Source organism: Falco naumanni, chromosome 3, assembly GCF_017639655.2.
Source record: "Falco naumanni isolate bFalNau1 chromosome 3, bFalNau1.pat, whole genome shotgun sequence".
Classification (NCBI taxonomy): domain Eukaryota; kingdom Metazoa; phylum Chordata; class Aves; order Falconiformes; family Falconidae; genus Falco; species Falco naumanni.
The window spans coordinates 8,654,152-8,675,019 of NC_054056.1; the positions used below are offsets into that span (position 1 = coordinate 8,654,152).

The 20,868-nt window shown below is 49.5% G+C and overlaps 1 protein-coding gene across 3 annotated transcripts; it reads left to right on the forward strand.

The window, feature by feature from the left end:
* Nucleotides 1-5,740: 5,740 nt before the first annotated feature.
* On the forward strand, nt 5,741-19,903 carry H6PD (hexose-6-phosphate dehydrogenase/glucose 1-dehydrogenase). 3 transcript variants are annotated; one of them, XM_040586411.1, is made up of 6 exons: nt 5,741-5,802; nt 7,821-7,926; nt 9,657-10,310; nt 11,517-11,634; nt 13,864-14,133; nt 14,789-19,903. In XM_040586411.1, the coding sequence occupies exons 3-6, from the start codon at nt 9,684-9,686 to the stop codon at nt 16,144-16,146; spliced, it is 2,373 nt and encodes a 790-aa protein (XP_040442345.1). In that variant the 5' UTR covers nt 5,741-5,802; nt 7,821-7,926; nt 9,657-9,683; the 3' UTR covers nt 16,147-19,903. The 3 variants fall into 3 exon arrangements, with proteins under 3 accessions (XP_040442345.1, XP_040442344.1, XP_040442346.1); XM_040586410.1 differs by lacking the exon at nt 5,741-5,802 and adding an exon at nt 6,462-7,028; XM_040586412.1 differs by lacking the exon at nt 5,741-5,802 and adding an exon at nt 8,522-9,585 and having other exon boundaries at nt 6,463-7,926; nt 9,965-10,310.
* Nucleotides 19,904-20,868: the final 965 nt, after the last annotated feature.

The following is a 20,868-nucleotide window of genomic DNA, read 5'->3' on the forward strand; positions in this document are numbered from 1 at the left end:
CTTTGTTATAGGAGAACAAATACGTTATGATGAAGGATTTTCTTTTTAAACTTTATCAATCAGTCTAATCTTAACGTGGCACTGAGATAAGGACAGAGGGATATCTTTTCAACTCTGCTTTTCCATTCACCTGTCAAATGCTCAGAGAAAGCCTTTTGCTGTATTCGTGCAGTTCAGCTGTTTTGGAGTGCAGCAGTTCTGGGCTGATCGGCTTTCTGACATGAAGTGCAACACAGCTCTGTTGCAGTGTTATGCCATCAGATACTGCCCAGGCTGCTATTTATATTGGAACATAAAAGTGGTTGGTAGACAGTGGTTTTGCTTTTATTAGTTTCCAAGACTTCTTGGACAGAAGAAATAACCCTACTGCAATGGTTCAATCCACATCACTCAATATAAAGGTGGACACTGGTACGCAGTGTTGCACCATCCACGCCAAACAACAAAACCCAAGGACTGCAGCTGTGAAAGTCAAAGCAAGAGCTAAGATATTCCTAGACTAGGAACCCTCCATGTATTTGAAGGTTCCCTCTCACAGGTGTGCTATTTATATACTATTAATTTTTGTGGGTTTTTTTTTTATCTAGGACAATATGTCCAATACTAATTAATTGGGAAACTGATTACCAGAACAAGATCTATTATTCATTTCAGAAGCTCAGTGTGTCAATCTTTAACCAATATTTACTTAAGATACAGCAACCGTTAAACTCCAAGTACATTTTGGGGAACTTCAAGTAACTCAGTGATTATAGTGCTACCTGCATGCCTATCTCCTGTCCTCCTTTTACATCAGAAGCCAAGAAAAGTAATTTTCTTACTTGCCAGGCCCTACAGAGTTTGGAGAAAGCCAGCATTGTTCAGTGGACAGAGTGCTGCCACAGTGCAGCCAAGCCTTCAAAGACTTGCAGTTTCAGTTCCTGAGCACTCCAGAAGCTGTCAGAGCCAGGCAACCAGCAACACAAGTTACCTGCCTTGTGCCTCTTTCTGGAGTAAATTAACTAGTTATGATACAGGCTCAAAACTGCTGAACCAGTTTGGATCACATTGAGAACAGGTCATGTTGGAGAACGAACAAGGAAAGATGATTACTCTTAACACCAAGGGCAGAGAGGTGGCAATCACTTCATCTGTGAACTACCTCTGCCTATCTTGAGGGGATGGACTAAAATCCCTCTGTTCAACAATTGGAGTCGTTGCTTCATGATTTTCCAACCCCACCCCCACCCCACAGGATAGGTACAACTTAGTCTTTTAGTTAATGCACCAGGAGGTCTTCAGGAGCTCAGTAATGTCTTCAGCTACTGAAAACTTAGCAAAGCTGCCTGGCTTCCTTCATCCTCATGCACAAAAGGAAGATAGTATTTCCCTCCATTACAATGAAGAAACAGCATGTTTAGCTTTGTCCCATTTCCATCTTCATTTAGTCCAGGACCGAGCAGGGGACTGAAGGCAACCTGCCCAGTGCAAGACCTTCCCTGGGGAACATGCCAGCCCTGTCTTTAATGTGCTGATCAAGCTGATGAGAGCATCACTTTGTTAGAAGAAAAACCAGGCACAGGTTACTTGATCGACCAGTTCTGTTTTAATTCAGGGACACTACTTGGTGAAGACCAGCTCTCCTCCTCTCCACCCCCTACCTCCTTTCCCCTTGTCCCTGCTTTTATGGAGTATTTGTGGTGCAGCTGCACGCTGATTGCTGAGGGATGGCAGACTGCATCATTACTGCAGCGATGCTGCTGAGGAACTCATCTAGTCTTGGTGACAGAACTTCACAATGGGATATTAAGTCATGTTTTAGTCCCATGACTGGCTCGGGATAGCAGCAGAGGGGCAACCGAGTTAGCTGGCTTAAGACACTTTCCTGCCCCACTCCAGCGAGGCAGGCATTCACTGGGTATGGTTTCTGCAGCTTAAAAGCTACAGTTTAAAGAGGAAAGTCAACAAACAATAGAAACAGAAGCTTCTAAGAGGCAGTGTTACTCTAATACTCTCTCTCACCTTTGAGTATCTCAGCTTTATTTTGATGCTAAGCTCTCTAAGAGCCAAGCTGTTCGGACAGAACACCAGAGCAGTCAGGTCTTGGGAACATCACCTGCCATGACTACAATGGGGCTCCTGTGCAGATCTGTTTTCCAGCCTCTAAACATAGTTTGTCTGGATGCACAGAGATGGCATTGTTTAATACCAAACAGGTGTAAGTACTTAAATCTAAACTTCTTAAACTGGATTGGAGATTTCCCATTCAAGGTTTTAAGTGAGTTCTCTTAACCACAAACTAACTTCAAGCACAACTGCAGCTCCAGAACTCATTAAGTAGCTAAGCCACTGACTTGCCCCAATAGCTGTAACAGAGCCCCTCTTTCTTACTTTTTCCCACATCAGCTGATTTTTACAGTCTGGTTTTCCAGAAGCCACAAGACAATTTTATTTTCTAAGAAGCCCAGCTGCTGTACAGCTGTTCTTCATTGCTTAACAGCAGAAGTTAACAACTTTACTCAAAGTCATGTGAGCCCGGCAGCCTAGAACTTCAGAGCTTTCCTGGGAGCTTGTCCCCCCAGCATGGTGACTGACTAAGCCCCACCAGGCTCTGCAGCAGCGTGACCAAGCAGCCTCCCAACTCATGAAACAACACCACACAAGAACTGAGGAATGATAAAGCATCCACAGAAATTATTCAGTCTTTCACAGCCACATCTACAGTTCATTGGCAGTAGATGCCTTGACAGAGGCTAATAAATTTGGGTAGATACCAGGCAAGTTTCCTCTAAGATTACTTCATCAAAACTTGCTATACTGAAGTACACCTTACCTCTTCAAAGCAGCATTAACCCCATCCTGGCTCATTTTCATCTCCTTACACCTTGACACTAGCCTGTGAATGCAACAGCAAAGGGCAAAAAACTCCCACTGCATGAAGCTCATTTTCTATGTTGTTTTTTCCTCTCCTGCCTAAAGAACCATTTGCTATGGAACAGGTTTCAGTTGCTATACCAAAACACAACCTTCACCCAAGGTTTATAGGCCAGAGTATCTCAACTGATAAGCTGCTCTCTTCAGCATAATATTTCCTCCTTTGAAACACCATCTTTAAACATCAACCAGAACAGCTCTCTTTCCTGCAGAGCTTTTATAAGCTTGTAGAACACCTGGGTCCTTAATGCCCCTTCCCTTGCTAGCTACCTTGTATTCCTTTATTGGCATCACATGTCTCATCTGTCACACTGGACCTACTTCCCTTAAAGGGCCATGCAACCAGTAAGTCTGAAAAGGCACTCACTGCCAAAAGCACACTCTCATGCTAAACCATCATCCTGATAAAATCTTACTTGCCCCAAATTACAAGATGATAGAGCTCCTTAATGAAACAGCTGAGATATTTTTAACATGGTCAAAAAACCTATTTTATCTTCTGACCTTCAGCTCAGAAATAGCTGTGCTATTTTTTTCAGAGACTTCCAAACAATGACTGCATAGAGAGAACCACCCCCCTTGCCCCCCCTCCCCCCCCCCCCCCCCCCCCCCCCAATTTCAGCCTCAATATTTAAAGTTTGGCATCATATGACTAGCTGAATAACATGGTCTCTCAATAGAAGATGCTAAACAACTGCTGCTACTCCCAGTCCTGTCTATAACAATAACAGGCTCAAGTGACCAGGACCTCAGCTGTTCATCTCATCTAATGTGCCAGAAATATACAGCAGGGAGATCTTAATTTTAATGGTTTCTGCTAAAGTAGATGGCAAGCCCCCTTCTTCTTCCAGAACCGAAATCAGACTATAAAAGGGAACTCCCATTTACTTCTTCTTACACTCTGCTATACACAAACAGACCTAGATTAGCTTCTGAGAGCTAAGCAAGCTTTGTCCTCGGGTCATTAATGGGTTAAATACACAGCTATGGGATATAGCACTGATTCCCCTAAGCTTCTTGCTAAACGTACAGTGTAGTAATATCACACAAGGTGGTAAGGGGAGATCTCTGGAGCTGGATTATTTGCCCTACTGGCTCTTTCAGATGAGTTAATTACCCCTCACCGAGTTTAATTTGTTAAATTTCATCACTTGAGTTAAACGCTTGTGATCTACACTCTGTGCAGAAACAGGGCCACGGTTAGAGGCATGCAGACTTTACCCAGCCCAGAGCTGCATTAGTAACATGGTCAGAATCATAAAGCAACGTGTAATGTGAAGCAGGGTAGACTGCAGTCTCCCTCGTCCCTAAATTGGGCCCCTTACCCTGCAGAGAAACCTAGGTGCTAACACTGCGCCACTCTGAAATCTTTGCAATACCATGAAGTGTCTTCATGGCACACACGCTGATGGAATAATCTCCAGAACAGATTGGTGAAGAAGGTTATGGCATCAAGAAATTATACTGTAAGTATCATTCAAAGTTATATCACAAATACAACGCGAGGCTTGTCCTATATGTAATGTCATTGCTAGGTGACTGGTCTGAGCAGCAAGGTACCCCAATTCTGTTTGCAGTTCTGCCAATGTGACTCAGTTTCCCCATCTGTAAAGGAGTTGTGGTAAAGTCTATCTAATTGCGTCAGGTAATTTGAGACCTTTGACTGAAACAGGCAATAGGAATGGTGTTTAGTCTTGCCATATAATGTAATGCCATTTATTACAGATACAGTTACAGCTATTTAATGTGTAAATCTGCTTTACAACTCCTTGCTGTTGCCATACAAGTCATGGTTTGCAAAAACACAAGAGTTTTCTGATGCCTTAAGATGGTATCTGTGAAGTCTGTCTGGCCAAGGCTCTTAACAAACAAGTTTTTAATATTCTTATCAGTTTTATTTGTTGCTTTATGGGGAGTTGACGGAATCCATAGCTGGAGCCGTGGTGTGGCAGTGAGCCCAATGCTAGCAGAGACCTCGAATCTGACTTACAGCCTGCATAGATCTTGGGAGCCAGCAGCTATAAAGATTTCTGTATATTAACATACTTAGTGGAGCCAACTGCAGAAATGCCACCTGTGACATCGTTCACCCCAGTGAAGTCGAAGGCAATGGCCGAGCTCCTGGCAGCTGTGCATTGCACCAGGACAGCAGGTCAGAGCTCTGCGGGACGCACCCTGGGGCCGGCGGGGCCTTTGCAGGGTTTTGTTCTCTTCTATTTGCCACCCATCACCCTGCCTGCCTTTCCCAGACTTGGTGTGTCTAAAAGCATGTCAAGCTGAACCGAAACGCACTCCAGCAAGTTCACAAGGTGCGTACTTTGTTTAGAGAACAGCACAGGAGTTGCAGATGCACATGTATAGTGTGCCAGGGTCACAGGAACTTCAGGACAGAAAGCAGTGCACGGTCTGTAGGCAAATATACACACACATGCGCATGCTTATATATGTATATAAAAAAATTAGACCAGCCAATGCAACTGGAGAAAATAGAGACTTCTGGTTGCTGAAACTCCTGGCCTCCGGAGAAGTCTTGGTCTAATGCCGCACGATGAACCTCTCCAGCCCAAGCGTGCTGCAAGAGAGCGCACCACACACCCGTGCACGCAGGCACGGCCTGACGCAGCCCCCAGGTATCGAAAGGCAGCGAGCCTCGGTGCCCAGGGCGCGGCTGGGCTGGGCAAGGGTGGCCGCGTCGCCCACCAGGGAGGGCCTGCGCCCCCCAACCCCCCGAGCCCCGCCGTTTTCGCCCCTCCCGACCGCCGCTGCGCGGCAAGAGCCGACGCCAAACGCAAACTGTCGCGGCGGTGGGAGGAGCGCCCCGGCAGGCAGGGCGCTGTGCCGGGCCCGCCCGCCGCCGCCCCACTCGCGGCTGCCCGGGGTGGGAGGGAGGTGAGTGGGGGGCGGCGGCGGGGACAGGGCGGGGGGCGGCGGGCGCGGCCCGGAGCAGGCGGCCTTCTCCCGGGCGGTGCGCCCAGCAGCGAGCAGCGGCCTCCCCGCCGCACGGAGGGAAGCCCCCCGGTCCGCCCGGTGCCCTCTCGCCCCTTCTCCCGGGCGGCGGTGTGCGCCGCGGGGCGAAGGGCAGGGGTCGCTGCCCCCGCCCCCGGCGCTCCGGCCAGCGGGCGGTGCGGGGCCTCCCGGCGGCGCCTGTGGGAGCGGGGGCGGCCCCCAGCCGGGGCTCGCTTTCCCGCGGCGGCCCGGTCACGCTCCCCAGCCGGGGCTCGGAGGCGCGGCGCCGGGCCGGTTCCGTGCAGCCAGGCCGGGGGGGCCGGGCCCGCGCCCGCACGTGCCGAGAGCCCCGGCGGCTCCGCCCTTCCCGCGCGGCCGGCGGGACCCCGGGCCGCGCTGCCGGTGGCCGCGGCTCCGCCCGTGGGCGCGCGCTGGGGGCGCAGCGGCGGCGCGGCCGTTGCCGATCGCTTCCGTGCGGCGGGGGGGGCGCGGGCGGCGCGCGGCCTGCGGCGTCGCTGGGTTGAGCCCCGGCAGGGCGCGGCGTGGGGCGGGCCCCGGAGCCCTCCGCGGGCTGCCCCGGCAGCTGCGTGCTGCCCGGCGGGGGCTGCTGGGGTGTTATCCTCTCGGGCGAGCGGCGGCGATTGTCAGACACGAAAGCAGTAAACAAACGCGTCCGGGTTCACTGTGCTTGTTCTGGGCAGCGTAGCACAATATTTTGCAATTAGGAGTGTTGTGAAACTGGTTTTCAGCTGGCCTGGAAGTACATGTGACAGTGTAGCTGAATCTGCCAGGAAACTACTTGGTTTATTCATTCCTTTCCTTGGGTACGGGGAAAAGAAAGACCCACCCAAACCCTCCCCGTTCCACCACAGGTACCCGCTCTTCAGTTGCGGTCTCTACCGCATCGCAGTAACTGCAGCCTGCCAAGGTGCAGTGGGCAGTATGTCAAGCTTCTCTAGGTTTCCTGGAACAAAGGTTGCTCAAGCAAATGTAAATATTAATTTATTGCACTGAGAAACTTTGTCATCTGCATTATAACCCCACAGTGGGGGAAGGAAAACCAAGCCTCTGCTTAAAATGGTGATTATTTATACTGCAGGCAAAACTGTAGGAGCTGCACTCCTGGCCCTCTGCAATTGCCAGCACGATTTGCTGGATTCTTTAAGTGGGTATGTGGAGCTTAAACAGCACAGCGAGAAGGGATGGACGGGAGGCAGTCCCAGCGGAAGGCTGGGGAGAGGTGATTCGAGGTAGATTTACAGGCTATGATAAACCCTGTTGAAGCCCTCCAGAGAAGAGCAATGGATGCTGGGCTGTCTCTTGAGGGAGCAGTGTGACCCGTGGGGAACGTTGAGGCTGTCTCCTTGCACAGTGGCAGAGCAGAGAGGGCTGCAGCTGTGGTCAGCTAACCGATGCTCTGCTGCTGTGTGATTTCCATGCAGGAAACAGGGAAGGAGAAGCCAAGGAATCTACACAAACTGACCTTTGAGAGGGAGGCCAGGGTGCCCAGAAGGCACAGCAGCATTGCACAAGCGCTGTCCTGCTGTTTGGGGGGGGCTTACTAAGTCTGTCCCCTTCTCACTACCTCGGATTGTAGTCTGGGGAAGTGCTTTCATCTAAGAGTTGGAGTGCGGGACTGCTCCTGGGGATGTTCACTAGGGTCTCAGTTGGAGACCTTTAGCGTCGATCTGAGCTCATGTGCAAAGCAGAGGAGTTAGTCAGGAAGGCACTCTGGAAGCAGGAGCTGCCACACTCCTGCCTGCTCACAGGCAGCAGCCAAAAGGTTTAGCACAGCCAACGTGTATGGGCTGAGAGCTGGGATGTGCTGGGACATTGCTGGCACAGGCGCGTTCCTTTTTTCTCTGCTGCAATTGGGTCTTTCCTCCCATTTACCAGAAAGGGAACAACCTGCCTTATCTTGCTTGCTCACCTGACCATTGATCAGATGGTCTGCCATACAGTCTGTTGCAGGAGAAGAGAGATCTGTGCTCGGGAGGGGCTGTGAAGAAGACAAGTTTCCAGCTGCTTTTGCCACTGCAGTCTCTGTAAAGCTCCTGTATTGCTCAGGTGAGTTTGCTCGGGAGAGAAAAGTGAGATTTATACAGACCAGTTCAAGCTGCACATAGGGAGAGATATGCAGACGTTCCTTGTTTTGATTTAGTTACCCTCATCCTTTAGCTGATTTAGATCCTGTGTTGGTTTAGCGATGGAAGCTTTTCTGGGAGCTTTCCAGGGGGAGAACCAGTCAAGAGCTAGGACAGCATCTTTATTTCATTTCTGCCATTCAAGGGGAGCCAAGGACCAGGCCTTGTGCTCCAGGCTAGGAAAAACCATCCTGAGTGAGACTGGGCAGGTACATTCTAACAGCTTTTGGTCCTAGGGCATATATAGAGCTATAACTGGAGCAATGGAGCCAGTGGTATATGTCTTACAGCTGACTGTGAGCGTGTGAATCTGGTGAGACACTTTTCTGTCTTATCTCTGCCTGCAGAAGGTTAAGATGATCGTGTTCATTCTCATATCCAAGATCCATTTCTCAGTTATGTGGTCATGAAACTGCCATTTTAAAACAGTGTAATCATATGACTGCAACTGCACGGTTATAGAAAAGCCATGTACCTTTTCCTCTTACTGTCAAAAAATGGCTTGTTTTCCTACACAGGTAAAATGAGAAGTTACAAATTCATTAACCAGAACCAAAAGTTTTTGAAGGAGTTAAGTCTGTGCTCCAACTAAACACGACTTCAGAAAATGAAATTAAGAGGATAAGATAGCTGGCGTAAGAGCTTCTGAAATAATACTTGGGGTAATGAGAACAGCTCAATGGTTTATTCACTTGTTCCAGATTGTCTCTCTTGAGATGTAAAGTCATTGCCGTGTTTCTAGGTATAAGAACTAAATGTCTCATTTCCGTCATTTTCTTAAAAACAACTTTGGTTTGGATTAGGGAAATAAGAATAAGCAAAGGGGCTTTTTGGTCAGGGAGGCCAGCTGTTACTGGCTGCAGTGGTTAGAATGGAGAAGGCCAGGACGGGTGCTGGCATGGGCATGTGCTCCTCATTGATGGAAAGCTGCAGTAGGCAGAACACAAACCTCACATTGTCTCCGGGCTGCATGCACAACCATCGTGAGGCAGTATCTAGGCTGGCTCACGTCTAGACTCAATTTTAAGGACTAAACTTCTTCCCCATGTTGTTTTGTCAGACCATTTGTCTCCCAGTAGCTCATTAGAAGCTAATTCGGCTCCATCCATGAGAACTGTGGTACACAAGAGTCACTAAAGGGCAGTATATTAAAGAATAGCCTGTGTACTGAAACTGCCAGGGGTTGTGCTTGTCTCTGAGCTGCTATGACAATATTGACATGAAGCAATGCCAAGACAGCATAATACCGTTTGAGCAAAGTCCCAAGCGGGAGGTTGTTGAAAGCAGTGCTTAATTTGCAGGCACACGTGTCCATTTGTAGCCAGCTCTGACATTTGTATTAAAATAGGCTTCAGCTTCACAGGCTGAAAGTGTTGACACCCCTCATTGACTCAGCTGTGGGAACAATGCTTATGCTACAACGACCTTAGGCACATGCCCTCTTCCACTTCTGGTGTGCATGAGGAGGCTGCGGGCTTTTCAAGAGCCCGTTACTGCCAGGTTTCACATCATGGAGGGAGGAGAGACTGCTGGGTGGAGGATCCAGGCTGGAGTCCCTGGCTTTTCAGCCATGGGAAAGCAGGTACGTTGCATAGTGTTTTGTAGTGATATAACATGGATTGACAGTTTTTCTTTTTTATTGTTGTCCTCTAGTGTTCTGGGGTCTACTTCTCTCCCAAGATGCTGAGAAGAGTCCTGTTTACAGTGTTGTTCACGGGAGCCTTGCCATCACTGGCTGAAGTGTCCCAGGGCCACATCTCGGTGGTCTTGCTGGGAGCCACAGGTGACTTGGCCAGGAAGTATTTGTGGCAGGGTTTGTTCCAACTCTACATGGACCAAGTGAGCAGTGGCCACAGCTTCACTTTCCATGGGGCTGCACTGAGAGCTCTGGAACCAGGACAGAGGCTGATGTTTGATGTGCTGAAGACGCTGGCCTGTCCCCCTGATGAATCTCCCAACAGGTGTGCTGTGCTCAAGGACCAGTTCCTGAAGCTGAGCCAATACCACCAGCTGAAGACTGCCGAAAACTACACCGCGCTGAACAGAGAGATTGAGATGCTGCTTCGCCAGGAGGGGCTGAAGGAGGCTGGAAGGATCTTCTACTTCTCAGTACCACCGTTTGCCTACACAGAGATTGCCCGCCACATCAACAGCAGCTGCAGACCGCCTCCAGGAGCCTGGTTGCGTGTGGTGCTGGAGAAACCGTTTGGCCATGACCTGGAGTCAGCCCAGCAGCTGGCTGCAGAGCTGTCGAGCTTCTTCAAAGAAGAGGAGATGTACCGGGTGGACCACTACCTTGGCAAACAGGTGAGCAGCTTGCAGTGCAGAGCCCCCTGCCAGCTTGAGGGACTTAATGGCTGGGAGATGTTGGACGTTAGCTCTGCATCTAATGAGAGTGTTCCCTTCTCAAATTCAGGCAGAGCTGCTGAGCGCGTTCCCGAGCCTTCATTTGCTTATGGAGTCCCGTACTGTTATTCTTGTCCTGTCCTGTGCTGCTGTCCATCATCTTGCAGAGCAGAGGAAATGTGCAGGCTGAAGCAGGGCTTTCTCCCGATAGCGTGTGAGGACCCCCTCTCCAGAGGGAGGCTCGGGTTTAGTGGTGGACTGTGTGTGTGCGTGGAGGAGAGATGCAGAATTCATCTGGTCTTCTCACCAAGGTCAGGGCTTTGATTTCGCTGAGTAAGCAGTGCCCTTTCTCTCTCACAGTTCTCCCATCTCATTACACCCAGGCCTCTCTGCTTAGCTGTGGCTTCTAGAAGTGGTTTTTAATTTGATATGATACGGAGCTGATGGGATGTTAGTTTTGCGGGATGTTTAGGAGAAGGTTTCGTCCTGCCCTGTGCTCCACTCAAGGCATGGAGCACTGGCTGCTGCAGGGAAAGCTGAGGATGTGGAGCTGCATTGTCCCAGAGGGAGTGTGTTAAAGGACATGCCATCCTTGTTTTAGAGGAGGAATGAGATGCCACATTTTGAAAATAGCCTGTTCCAGCTATGGCACTGTAGCCAGATTTTACTCAGAAGGTTGCATGTTCAGCTGCAAGGAGAGCACCTCTACTAAGAGAGGGGGTTTCTTCTCTCTATCCACTCCCCACTCCCACCCCCCAAAAAAACCCCAAACAGATGGCTTTAGTGGTGTAAGCATCTCATCTGATGTATTTCAGCACTTCGGAACTGTTAGTCCCAGGATGGTCTGACTCAGCCCTTTGTCCTCTGACAGGTATAAACTGAGTGCCTTGTACTTTGTAGTTCAGCCTTTTTTTCACATGAAACCTCAAAATGCCTCAGAAAGACCTTTAATGTCTGCTCTGTAGAGTCATTGGAGATGCTGTTGTACCTCACTGCAGGCTCTCTTGCTGATTTTCTCTTCTCTGACCCAGCTCTGCTGTCTACTGTGTGGCATGTCTGCTGGCATTCCAGAGCTGGCTGCATCCCAGTGCTGGATGTGTCAGTGAGGCAGAGGTACTGTGGAAACATGGTGAGTTTTTGTTGGGTCTTTGATTTTTCCCTTCACAGGCTGTAGCCCATATCCTGCCTTTTCGAGATCAGAACCGACAGTTTCTGGATCCCATTTGGAACCGACATCATGTGGAAAGAGTGGAGGTTGTCTTGAAGGAAACTGTGGATGCTAAAGGTTGGTGAGGCGAGTGTGCAGAGCTATGGTGAGTGAGTGAGAAGGAGAACTGGCAGGTTCATTAATTGTGAAAGTGGCCCTTGAGGTAGAGCTGGTGCAGGAACAAAAAAAAGCCAGTGAATAATACGTTGCTCCCTGGCAATACAGAGGGACTGCCGTACACTTCCTATGCCAGGGACTGACTCACTTCCAGGTAGCGTTGCTGCTTCCAAGCGAAGATTCCCATTGCAGTTCAGCTGGGAGCAGGGGCAGAATCCCCCACCTTTTTTTGCTGCAGAGCTTTGGGGGCATTGTGCACCTAACTTTCTATCACAAATCTTGATAAAAGGCACTGGATTTGGAATTAATGCAATCTAAGGCCATTTCAGTTCAGTGCTGCAGTCATCTGGTTGTAACAGCAACCCTTTTGTATTCCTGTCCTGTTAGCTGCCAAGCTCACACTGAGTATACATTTGTACTATTCTCTGGAAGATGCTCTTGCATCTCTTGCCTGGCTGTTACTCATATCAGCTAGTCGGTGTCAGTCCAGGTACCTAGGTCAGTCTTGTGTTTGCCTGTTTCTTTTCCTTCCTCTCTGTAAGTAAGAGCATTGCAGAGAGAAAATCCAGGCCCAGAGTTGCTAGCATGGGTCTCCTGCTGAAGGACACGGCTGCAATCTCTCCCTGCAATGCTGCAGCATCCACTCTGCAGTGCTCAGCATAAAGCACCCTGGGCTGGACTGCCACCCACAGCATTTCTTGGGATGTCAGGTGCCCTCAGTTCTGCAACATCAGGATTGCTTCTCCACTTGCTTTACCTCCTCTTCTATCTTCCTCCTCCCTCCCTCCCTTCCTTCCTCAGCCACGACAAACTCAGTTAATGCAATTTTATCAAATTTGGAGTGATCTTTGGTTTGGTAGCCCAGACCTCACCTGTGCCTGTTTGTGGGAGAGGGATGCACTGCAGAGAGGTTTAAGGAGAACAGTGTTGTCTGTGTGTAGCCCAGCTGCACCCTGTACGCTCCCCACTCTGAGAAACTCTGTAATTTTTCATTTGATATCTTCTTTTCCCTGTGCGGCTTCAGCTGGCAGCCTGGCTCCCAGCAAGTCTGCAGCATTGATTACGTTAATGAATGTGCCTTTGGATTACAGCAAGGGAGATAAATGTATCAATCAATAGGGGAAGCCTATGGCCATGATGTAGTCTGCAGTGTGCAGCCTGCTGCTGCTGGACTACTGAAGGGCATCTGTTTGAGTCCCTTTATAAGTGCATGGTCCTTTTTTCCCCTGTTCCCACCTGCATGAGGAGTCAGGCAGGGAAAGAGAAGCCAAGCTTTGTGCATGAAATTTTGTCTCTCAAGGGCATGGCTCAGCCAGAGCCTCCTGAGGACATGAAAACCAGGGGAAAAGAGACAGTGAAGGGCAGTGCTCATTGCCAGGGCCCAGCTTCAGCTCCTTCTGCCGGCCTGGTGTGTAGCTATAGAGCTGCTGGGGTCCCTGCTCTGATGCCACTTTCCAGCTACTCTATCAAAGCTTTTCTGTAGAACTGGACAGGGTGTGGAGTCCCAGGCTGAGGTGCTGTGACCTGCGGGACAGGAGTGTCAGGGTGAGGGTTATTACAGGGACCCTGCATCATGCTGTATGTGGGGGGTTTGAGCTGGATATTGCTGCTGGTCACTGACTGCAGCTTCTGAAAGCACAAGCAATCCCAGAAAGCAAAGCTGCCTCCTGCTGTGTGCACTCGGGAAGTATCAGGCGAGAGCATTACTCCTGCTGGGTTTCGGCTCTGTAAGCACCCAAAAGTAGGGTTACGTCTGGCTCTGTGGAGGACAAGCAATCCTGTGGGGAACCTTTTATCTTTACTGTAGTAGCAGGGACTTTTTGGAAGCCCCTCTGCAGGGAGAGAGAAGGCTTAGAATCATGAAATCGTAGAATGGTTTTCATTGGAAGGGACCTTTGAAGTTCATCTAGTCCAAACCCCCTGCCATGAGCAGGGGCATCTTTCATGAGGCCAGGTTGCGCAAAGCCTCATCCAGGCAGACCTTGAACATGTCCAGTGATGGGACATCCACAACTTCTCTGAGCCTGATAGCTCCAAGTTAATTGTTGGGCCAGGAGAAGAGGAGCTTGGTGCAAACCAGCTGGGGCTTGTGCTCTTTGTTCTCCCAGCACACACGTTATACATGCTGAGTGCAGGGCTGCTAGAAAACCACATGGGTTTACTGGCACCTTACCTCCTCTTTGTCCTCAGGCCGCACCAGCTTCTACGAACAGTATGGAGTCATCCGGGATGTGCTGCAAAATCATCTCACGGAGGCCCTGATGTTCCTGATCATGGAGCTCCCAGCCAATGTGAGCAGGGCTGAAGAGGTTTTGCAGTGCAAGCTGCAGGCCTTCCAGTCATTGTGGGGTCTGGAGAAAAACAGTGCCGTGTTGGGCCAGTATCAGGCATATGCCAGCCAGGTTCAGGAGGAACTGCAGAAGGCACGTGACTACGTCAGCACAACACCAACCTTTGCAGGTGAGAGTTTGGTTTGGGCCCTGGAAAGGGGAGTAGGCTAGAGCTGAGGAGAGCAGGAGGTGTGAGTCCTTGCATGCTGGTACCAGCTCCATGACTCTGGACCTCACTGCTGACACAGGGATGTCTCCAGGCATCCAGCAGCATGGTAACTGGGAGCTAACAAAATAACGCTGTTGTCATGTTAGTTAACTAATGACCCATTGAATTGGAAGCATTGCATAAGAGCTAAGTCACATTATTCTTGATAAGATCTCCGTTATTTTTAGAAGTGGCCTGCAGACTCTTTTGCCTTTCCATAAAGTTGATTTGCTCTCTGCATCCAAGGGGTAAAGCATTGGCGGTTCTCTGTGATTAGTATCTCCGGCCGTGCTGTGTCTTCTGAGCAGTAAAGATTTTATCAGAATGATATTCACGCTCAGAAACTGGTTTCCTGCAAGATGAAAGGAGGCTAATGAGGTGGATACCCGGGAGGAAGCATAGCAGGGTAGCTGGAGAGCAGTTAGTCCAGTGATATCATGAAGGGGCTGAATGTGGAGCAAGAGACACATTGGATGCCAAGATTTCTGGGAGCTATGGAAGGAAAACGATAGCTAGGTGACAGAGATCCCCTCAAATCTCCTTGCTGTTTTGGTAGCTGAGATCGGTGTCGTTTCAGGTGTGCTGATTCACAGCGGCAGCCTGCGCTGGGAAGGGGTCCCTTTCCTCCTCACTTCTGGGAAAGCTCTGGATGAGCGGGTAGGTTATGTCCGTGTCCTCTTCAGGAACCGGGCCTACTGCGCCCAGAAGGAGACTTTGAGGGTGGCAGGGCACAGCCAATGTAAAGCCAAGCAGATCATCTTCTACATCGGGCACGGCGCACTCAACACCCCCGCAGTGCTTGTGAGCAGGAACCTGTTCAGGCCCATCATGCCAGAACGCAGCTGGAGAGAAGCAGTGGGTCAGTCGGAGCTGCACATTTTTGGACAACCGTTGTCTGACTACTATGTGTACAGCCCTGTGAAAGAGAGAGACGCATACTCTGTCCTCATCTCCAACATCTACCATGGCAGGAAGGACTTCTTCATTACTACCGAGAACCTGCTGGCCTCTTGGGCGTTCTGGACGCCACTGCTGAACAGCATTTCCCACCAGCCGCTGCGCCTCTACCCTGGTGGCGTGGAGAACCAGCACCTCTTAGACTTTGAAATGGTGAGTGGGGAGGTGGCTTTCACACTGGCAGAGCCAGTGGAACTGCTGAAACCCAGCAGGCTGATGCCAAACGATTACAGGACAATCCAGTCCAAATTTCGGCACAGTCCCCTGGTCTCAGCGTGGTCTGAGGACCTGATTTCCCAGCTGGCTTCTGACATTGAGAAGACAGCAAGCAGGACTGTGGCACGGTCTGGGCAGTTCCACCTGGCCGTCTCGGGTGGCTCGAGCCCGGTAGTCCTGTTCCAGCGGCTGGCAAGACACCATTATGCCTTCCCCTGGAAGCACACCCACATCTGGCTGGTAGATGAGCGCTGTGTCCCCCTCACTGACACAGAGTCCAACTTCTTCAGCTTGCACAACCACCTCCTCCAGAGTGTCAGGGTGCCCTACTTCAACATCCACCCCATGCCTGTGCACTTGAACCGGCGGCTCTGCGTGGAAGAGGACAGAGGCACGGAGCTGTATGCCAAGGAGATAGTGGCCTTGGTGGCCAATGCCAGCTTTGACCTGGTGCTGCTGGGGGTGGGCACTGATGGGCACACTGCCTCGCTCTTCCCCCACTCTGAAAATGGCTTGGAAGGGGCTCAGGCTGTGGTGCTGACTGAAAGCCCTGTCAAACCTCACCAAAGGATGAGCCTTAGCCTACCGCTCATCAACAAGGCCAGAGAGGTGTTTGTCCTGATTTTGGGGAAGGGTAAGCACGACATCACCACCCTGATCAGCAGGGTGGGCCATAAGCCGAGGAAATGGCCGATCTCGGGTGTCAGCCCCAGCTCTGGCCAGCTGGTGTGGTATGTGGATTATGAAGCTCTGCTTGGGTGATGCCTTCGCAGTGTCCCTCCTCCCCTGCGTGCATGGCCCTTACAGCCTGGATTTTCCTACACAATGTCCATGTTTTTCTGTTGCCAGCAGCAGCTTCATCTCTGACGGACTTTTCTGACCTCCTGGGAGATCCATGGCCTGCAGTGCCTCTGCCATTTGAGCCTGGAAAGGGGCTCGGCTCAGTGCTCAGAGCTAAGTAGGAGCCAAGAGCCCAGTGCTGCAATTCTGGCTCTGCTAGGGGTTCTGACTGTGACTTTGGACAAATTACCTCACCTTGAAGTGCCTCAGTTTTCCCTGTCAGGCCTTTCTCGTTATTAGTATTTAACTACCTCGTGGGCACTACAGGAGACTCGTTAAATTAAGTGCCTGCCAAATTTAATTTTTTTTTTTTTTTTTTTTTAATTCTCAGGCTAGGAGACAGTAATAACGTGTTCATCCTCTGCCCTGCTCAGTCTGGCTGGGTCAGTGTCGTCATCTCAGTAAAATGATGGTTCTGTGGACGTGTGTCTGCAGTCTGACATGTGCAGCCCATTTGGTGTCAGCCAGCCACTGGCTGTGGCTGTGCTGTCCTGGAAGCGTAGACACCCGCTTGCTGTTGTGCCGTGTGGCCCCTAAATGCTGACACCGATTTGTGAGCTCACTGCAGTCCCGCGTCTTTGCAAATTGCCCAGCAGCAGAGGCTGAGTTTATCAGCAGTAATTTGCTGCTTTCATTAAGTGGATAGCCGATACCACAGGGGATGGAGAAGGAAGATGCTTCGCTTTTTAGGCTGTTAGAATAATGGGGGCAGGGCGAGGAATATGACAATTCACAGAGCTGTTATTTGCCTGCATTGCAATAATTACTGAGGGAAAAGCTTGATGTTCAGAGGAGTTGTTTGGGTTTAGCTAGCAAAGAAACCTTTCTCTGTCTGATTCTCTGAAATGAACTTTTTTCTGTCCTTCAGAATCGAAGCTTGCAGTGTCATTCAGTGGCTTATAAAATTTCTGTAGGAGGCAGCTTTATAAACTATCATCGGTCACTTCATGTTTGCGGATGGTGGTGGTGGGGTTTGAACTCAAGGACACTGACTTAGAAGGGGAAGGAGTTTTCTCTTGTATATATCCCTTTAGCATGCAGAACTAGCAAATTGCATTTCTGACAGGACACCATTAAGCACTTACAGAAATGTATAGTTCTGTTGCTCACAGGAAGGGTTGGAGACATCCAGTCCTACCTAGAGACCCCACTCTTCCCCCTCCTGCTTTTCACCTTCCCGGAATGCTGCCGTGCATGGGAGTGTCTGTCCTTTCATGAGTACCGCAAGTGCTCTGTGATCTTCTCTAATGGGCAATATACAACTGCACGCCAGAGCGCAGCGTTTGGTAGGGAAATCAAGACAGCACAAGGTGGGAGAACCTGGGCTGGTGGTCCGTGTGGAAGCGTGAGCCAAACCCACTCACCTAGGGTGGCGCTGGGATGGAGCAGACCCACTGCAGGAAGCTGGCAGGTGGACATGACGCTGGCTGCCAGCAAGGAGGATTCCTCATGGGAGCAGGGGCCACTTTTGAGGGGGGGGGGGGCGAGTTCTCCCAGTCCCTGTGGATGCTGGCCCTGTTTCCGCAGAGAAGTAGCTGTGTGTGGGTGACTGGGTGGAGATGGCGAGGTCTGAGGTGATGCAAAGGCTGAGGGCTTGGCAGGGACCCAGTGCCGGCAGGAGGTGGCATCCCCGACCCTGAGAAGCAGCAGCAAGTTGTGTGCTGTTCTCTCAGCAGGGCTGGGCTGAGGCTGTGCCAGGCCAGGCCACCCTGTACAGCCTCCCAAGGGAAAAATAGGATCCTCAGGAGTCGGACCTGGGAGTCTGCAGCCTAGGGAAGGATGGAGACTTTGCTTTAGAAGGCTGGGCGACAGGCATTGGCTTCGTGTCCTTCCCTGCACAGGGATCTGCTGAACCCCAGGGACAAAGGTGCGGGTGGGTGCTGTGGTCCAGCAGCATGTGAAGGGAGGCAGGAGGTCTGCGCAGCCTGTGCTCCCAGATTCCCAAGCTGTTGCCTTTCAGCATAATGCTTCTCTTAATGCAGCAATCAGAATTATTGTCTTCTGCTAATTGCGCGGATAAAAGTGCATGGGGCAAGCTCTAGAGCCTGTTACTCATCAGCAGTCCCTAGGCAAACAGAGCCAGTGAGCACAACCTGGCAGAGCTATGTGCAGCAGGAAAAGGCCACGTTCTCAGGGACTGGCTGCGATTTCTGGCAGGCATTCTCCTCCACCTTGCAGATGGTCCAGAAAAGCTGCATTTACATACTGGATTTGACTAAGCTGAGCTGAGTTGCACTGGTGCATGTTACTTTGCTTTTGCATGGGAAAGGAGGGGAGTTGTTATGGTGTAGCTTTCTCAAAAGCTCAAACCCAGAAGAGTACAAGTGCCTTAACCGGTCTGGTTTCACAACTGGGATGGCTGGTTATCCATCGTTTGTGGGCATTCGTGAATAAGTTTGCTCCCACCTGTTCCGTGGTTACAGGCAGGCTTACCTACCAGCACAAACACCAAAGGGTGAAATAAATCACAGGGGAAGAGAGTAGCCTGAAAAAGCGGAAGGAAGGTGAGCACTGCAGTTCCTTGCTGCAGGCCTTGCTTGTCAAGAGGATACGCTGACAGCGGAGTCTGGAATAAGAGCATACTCCTAGGACTTAACTGGAATAACTCTTCTGGAGTAACTCTCTTCATAGATGGGTGCTAGCAAACACTGGCTTCCAAAATATACCACAGTGGCTGAAACAGCTGTGCAGACGTTTTAGGTCTGGTGTGTCCATAAATTCAAACATAATTTTTCATTTTTAAACAAAAATAGCCATGTTAGCTTCATTCCAGTTCTTTTGCATTTGGTGTGAGGGAACAGGTTTTAATGAAAAATTGACCTCTGTGAGAAGAAGTATGTTGTTATGAATGACAGAATTTATTACTGCTTTACAGGTGACTGTGGCATTGGTGTTTTCTTATTTCTGCACACTTTCTTGTTAATATTTGGCTGGGACCTTTTGAAATAAACACTGATTTTAGAGAGGTTTATGTGCACTTTTAAATAAGCATGTGGGGTTTTTTCCCAAAGAGCTGCTGTTCTTTCCAGCTGAAAATAGAGTTCATTTGCAAAATCTCCAATAGATCATCCTAAAATTCATCCTAGATTTTATTAAAATCCAGTAAAAGCTTACATACGTTTTCTTCAGTGAATATAGCTGTCTGTGTCGTTTGGAGGGTTTTTTTAGAACTGTGTTTTATTTTTACACAGACAATTCCTGTTAGACTCTTTAGTACTTAGCATTTGCCAAATGAAAACCAAGTATTTTTAAACATGTAAAATTTGTGACTGGCAAGAGGGATACTGCGGATGGGAAGAAGGGTTAATCGAGGAGCAGATCTGATAAGGAAGAATGGTAGAAATCCACTGGGCTACAGGCCAAGGGAGCTGTGCTATTTTTGTTTTGTGAAAGCTATTAATAGGAGCTATGCACCTTCTTGAGAGCTTGTATTAACTTTTCTTTGCAAAAGCAATTCCATGGAGTAACTTCTTATAGTCTGTGTCTCCCATAAGTGATATTGATGCCGGTTTTGTTATTTTTTTTGCAATGTCAAGTGCATTCCTAGAATTCAGAGGTACGATTATTTATATGTTTTATAGAAAACTAACACTGGAAGTAACTGATTTTTTTACTTCAATTTTTATAAATCAAGTTGTAAAATCTTACTTTCCCTTGAATAAAGTTTTGTGATTCCTTTCATGTTGTGTAATGAATAGAGAATTATATTTATAAAAAATAAATGGTTTTTAATAAAGGTGTCTAATTTCTTTCAAAGATTGGTGGTCATTCTGGTTTTGATCCTGCCCTCTTGGTGAGTGAAGTTTTAAAGCTGTGGTCAATTTTCTGTAGTGTGAAACCATCAGTCTTAAGCGTTCACTGTGACTGTCTTTTTGTGAGTGTGTGTGTATCATCCAAACAAGGCCAGGACTTCAAAACAGATGAACAGCCAAAGCCCTTTTAAGGTGAGAAGATGGAATCACCCAATACTATGCAGGGTCCTGAAAGCGTCAGGCCTTACGAAAGTCTCCACTGATCCACATTTACTCCCTGAGTTGCATTTCCATAGTTACTATCACCATAGTACTGAGTTGCTTAATAACATAGACTTTATAGAGCTGCATTTTAACTATAATCTGTTTGAGATTTGTGAGCTGAGGTTATGCAGTTGAACTTCAAGAGCAAGCTGTGCTGTGACTCTGGCTAGGGAGGCACTGCGCGGGGTCCCAGCACGGAGACCTGCCCGCCGGTGTAGCTGATACCCGGGCGTCCTGCCCAGAGCCCCAGCCCAGAGCCAGCCACTCCTGGGTGAAAGGGAAGCCTCTCCTGGCACCTCCACTACTTAGAGAAGGCCAGTGTGTCCTGGAAAGGGGAGGAGGAGCACAGCCATTTCATCCTGTTGCCCCAGGGGAAGGCTTCACTTTCCTGGCAGGAGGAAGATAGATTTAAATCAGATGTTTTCTTGCTGTAATCGTGCTGATTCACAAATGCTAGTTCCCCTGAACGCAGCTGAAAAGGCACTGTTATTTGCAGGCTCTTGTGGGTTTTCAGCGGATTCCTGGGCTGCTGATGTAGCAGAGCATTTCTATAGTACCAAGTGATGTGGATCTTTTTTTCTTCAGTGTCCAAATCCTCTCCAGTGCTCCCTTGGATGCCCAGGTATGT

Excerpts from the sequence above, each read along its gene's own strand:
- H6PD (XM_040586411.1), top strand. The coding sequence starts at position 9,684 with ATGCTGAGAAGAGTCCTGTTTACAGTGTTGTTCACGGGAGCCTTGCCA. Across the intron at positions 11,635-13,863 it reads GGAAACTGTGGATGCTAAAG|GCCGCACCAGCTTCTACGAA; the intron begins GTTGGTGAGGCG and ends CTTTGTCCTCAG. Across the intron at positions 14,134-14,788 it reads CACAACACCAACCTTTGCAG|GTGTGCTGATTCACAGCGGC; the intron begins GTGAGAGTTTGG and ends GTGTCGTTTCAG.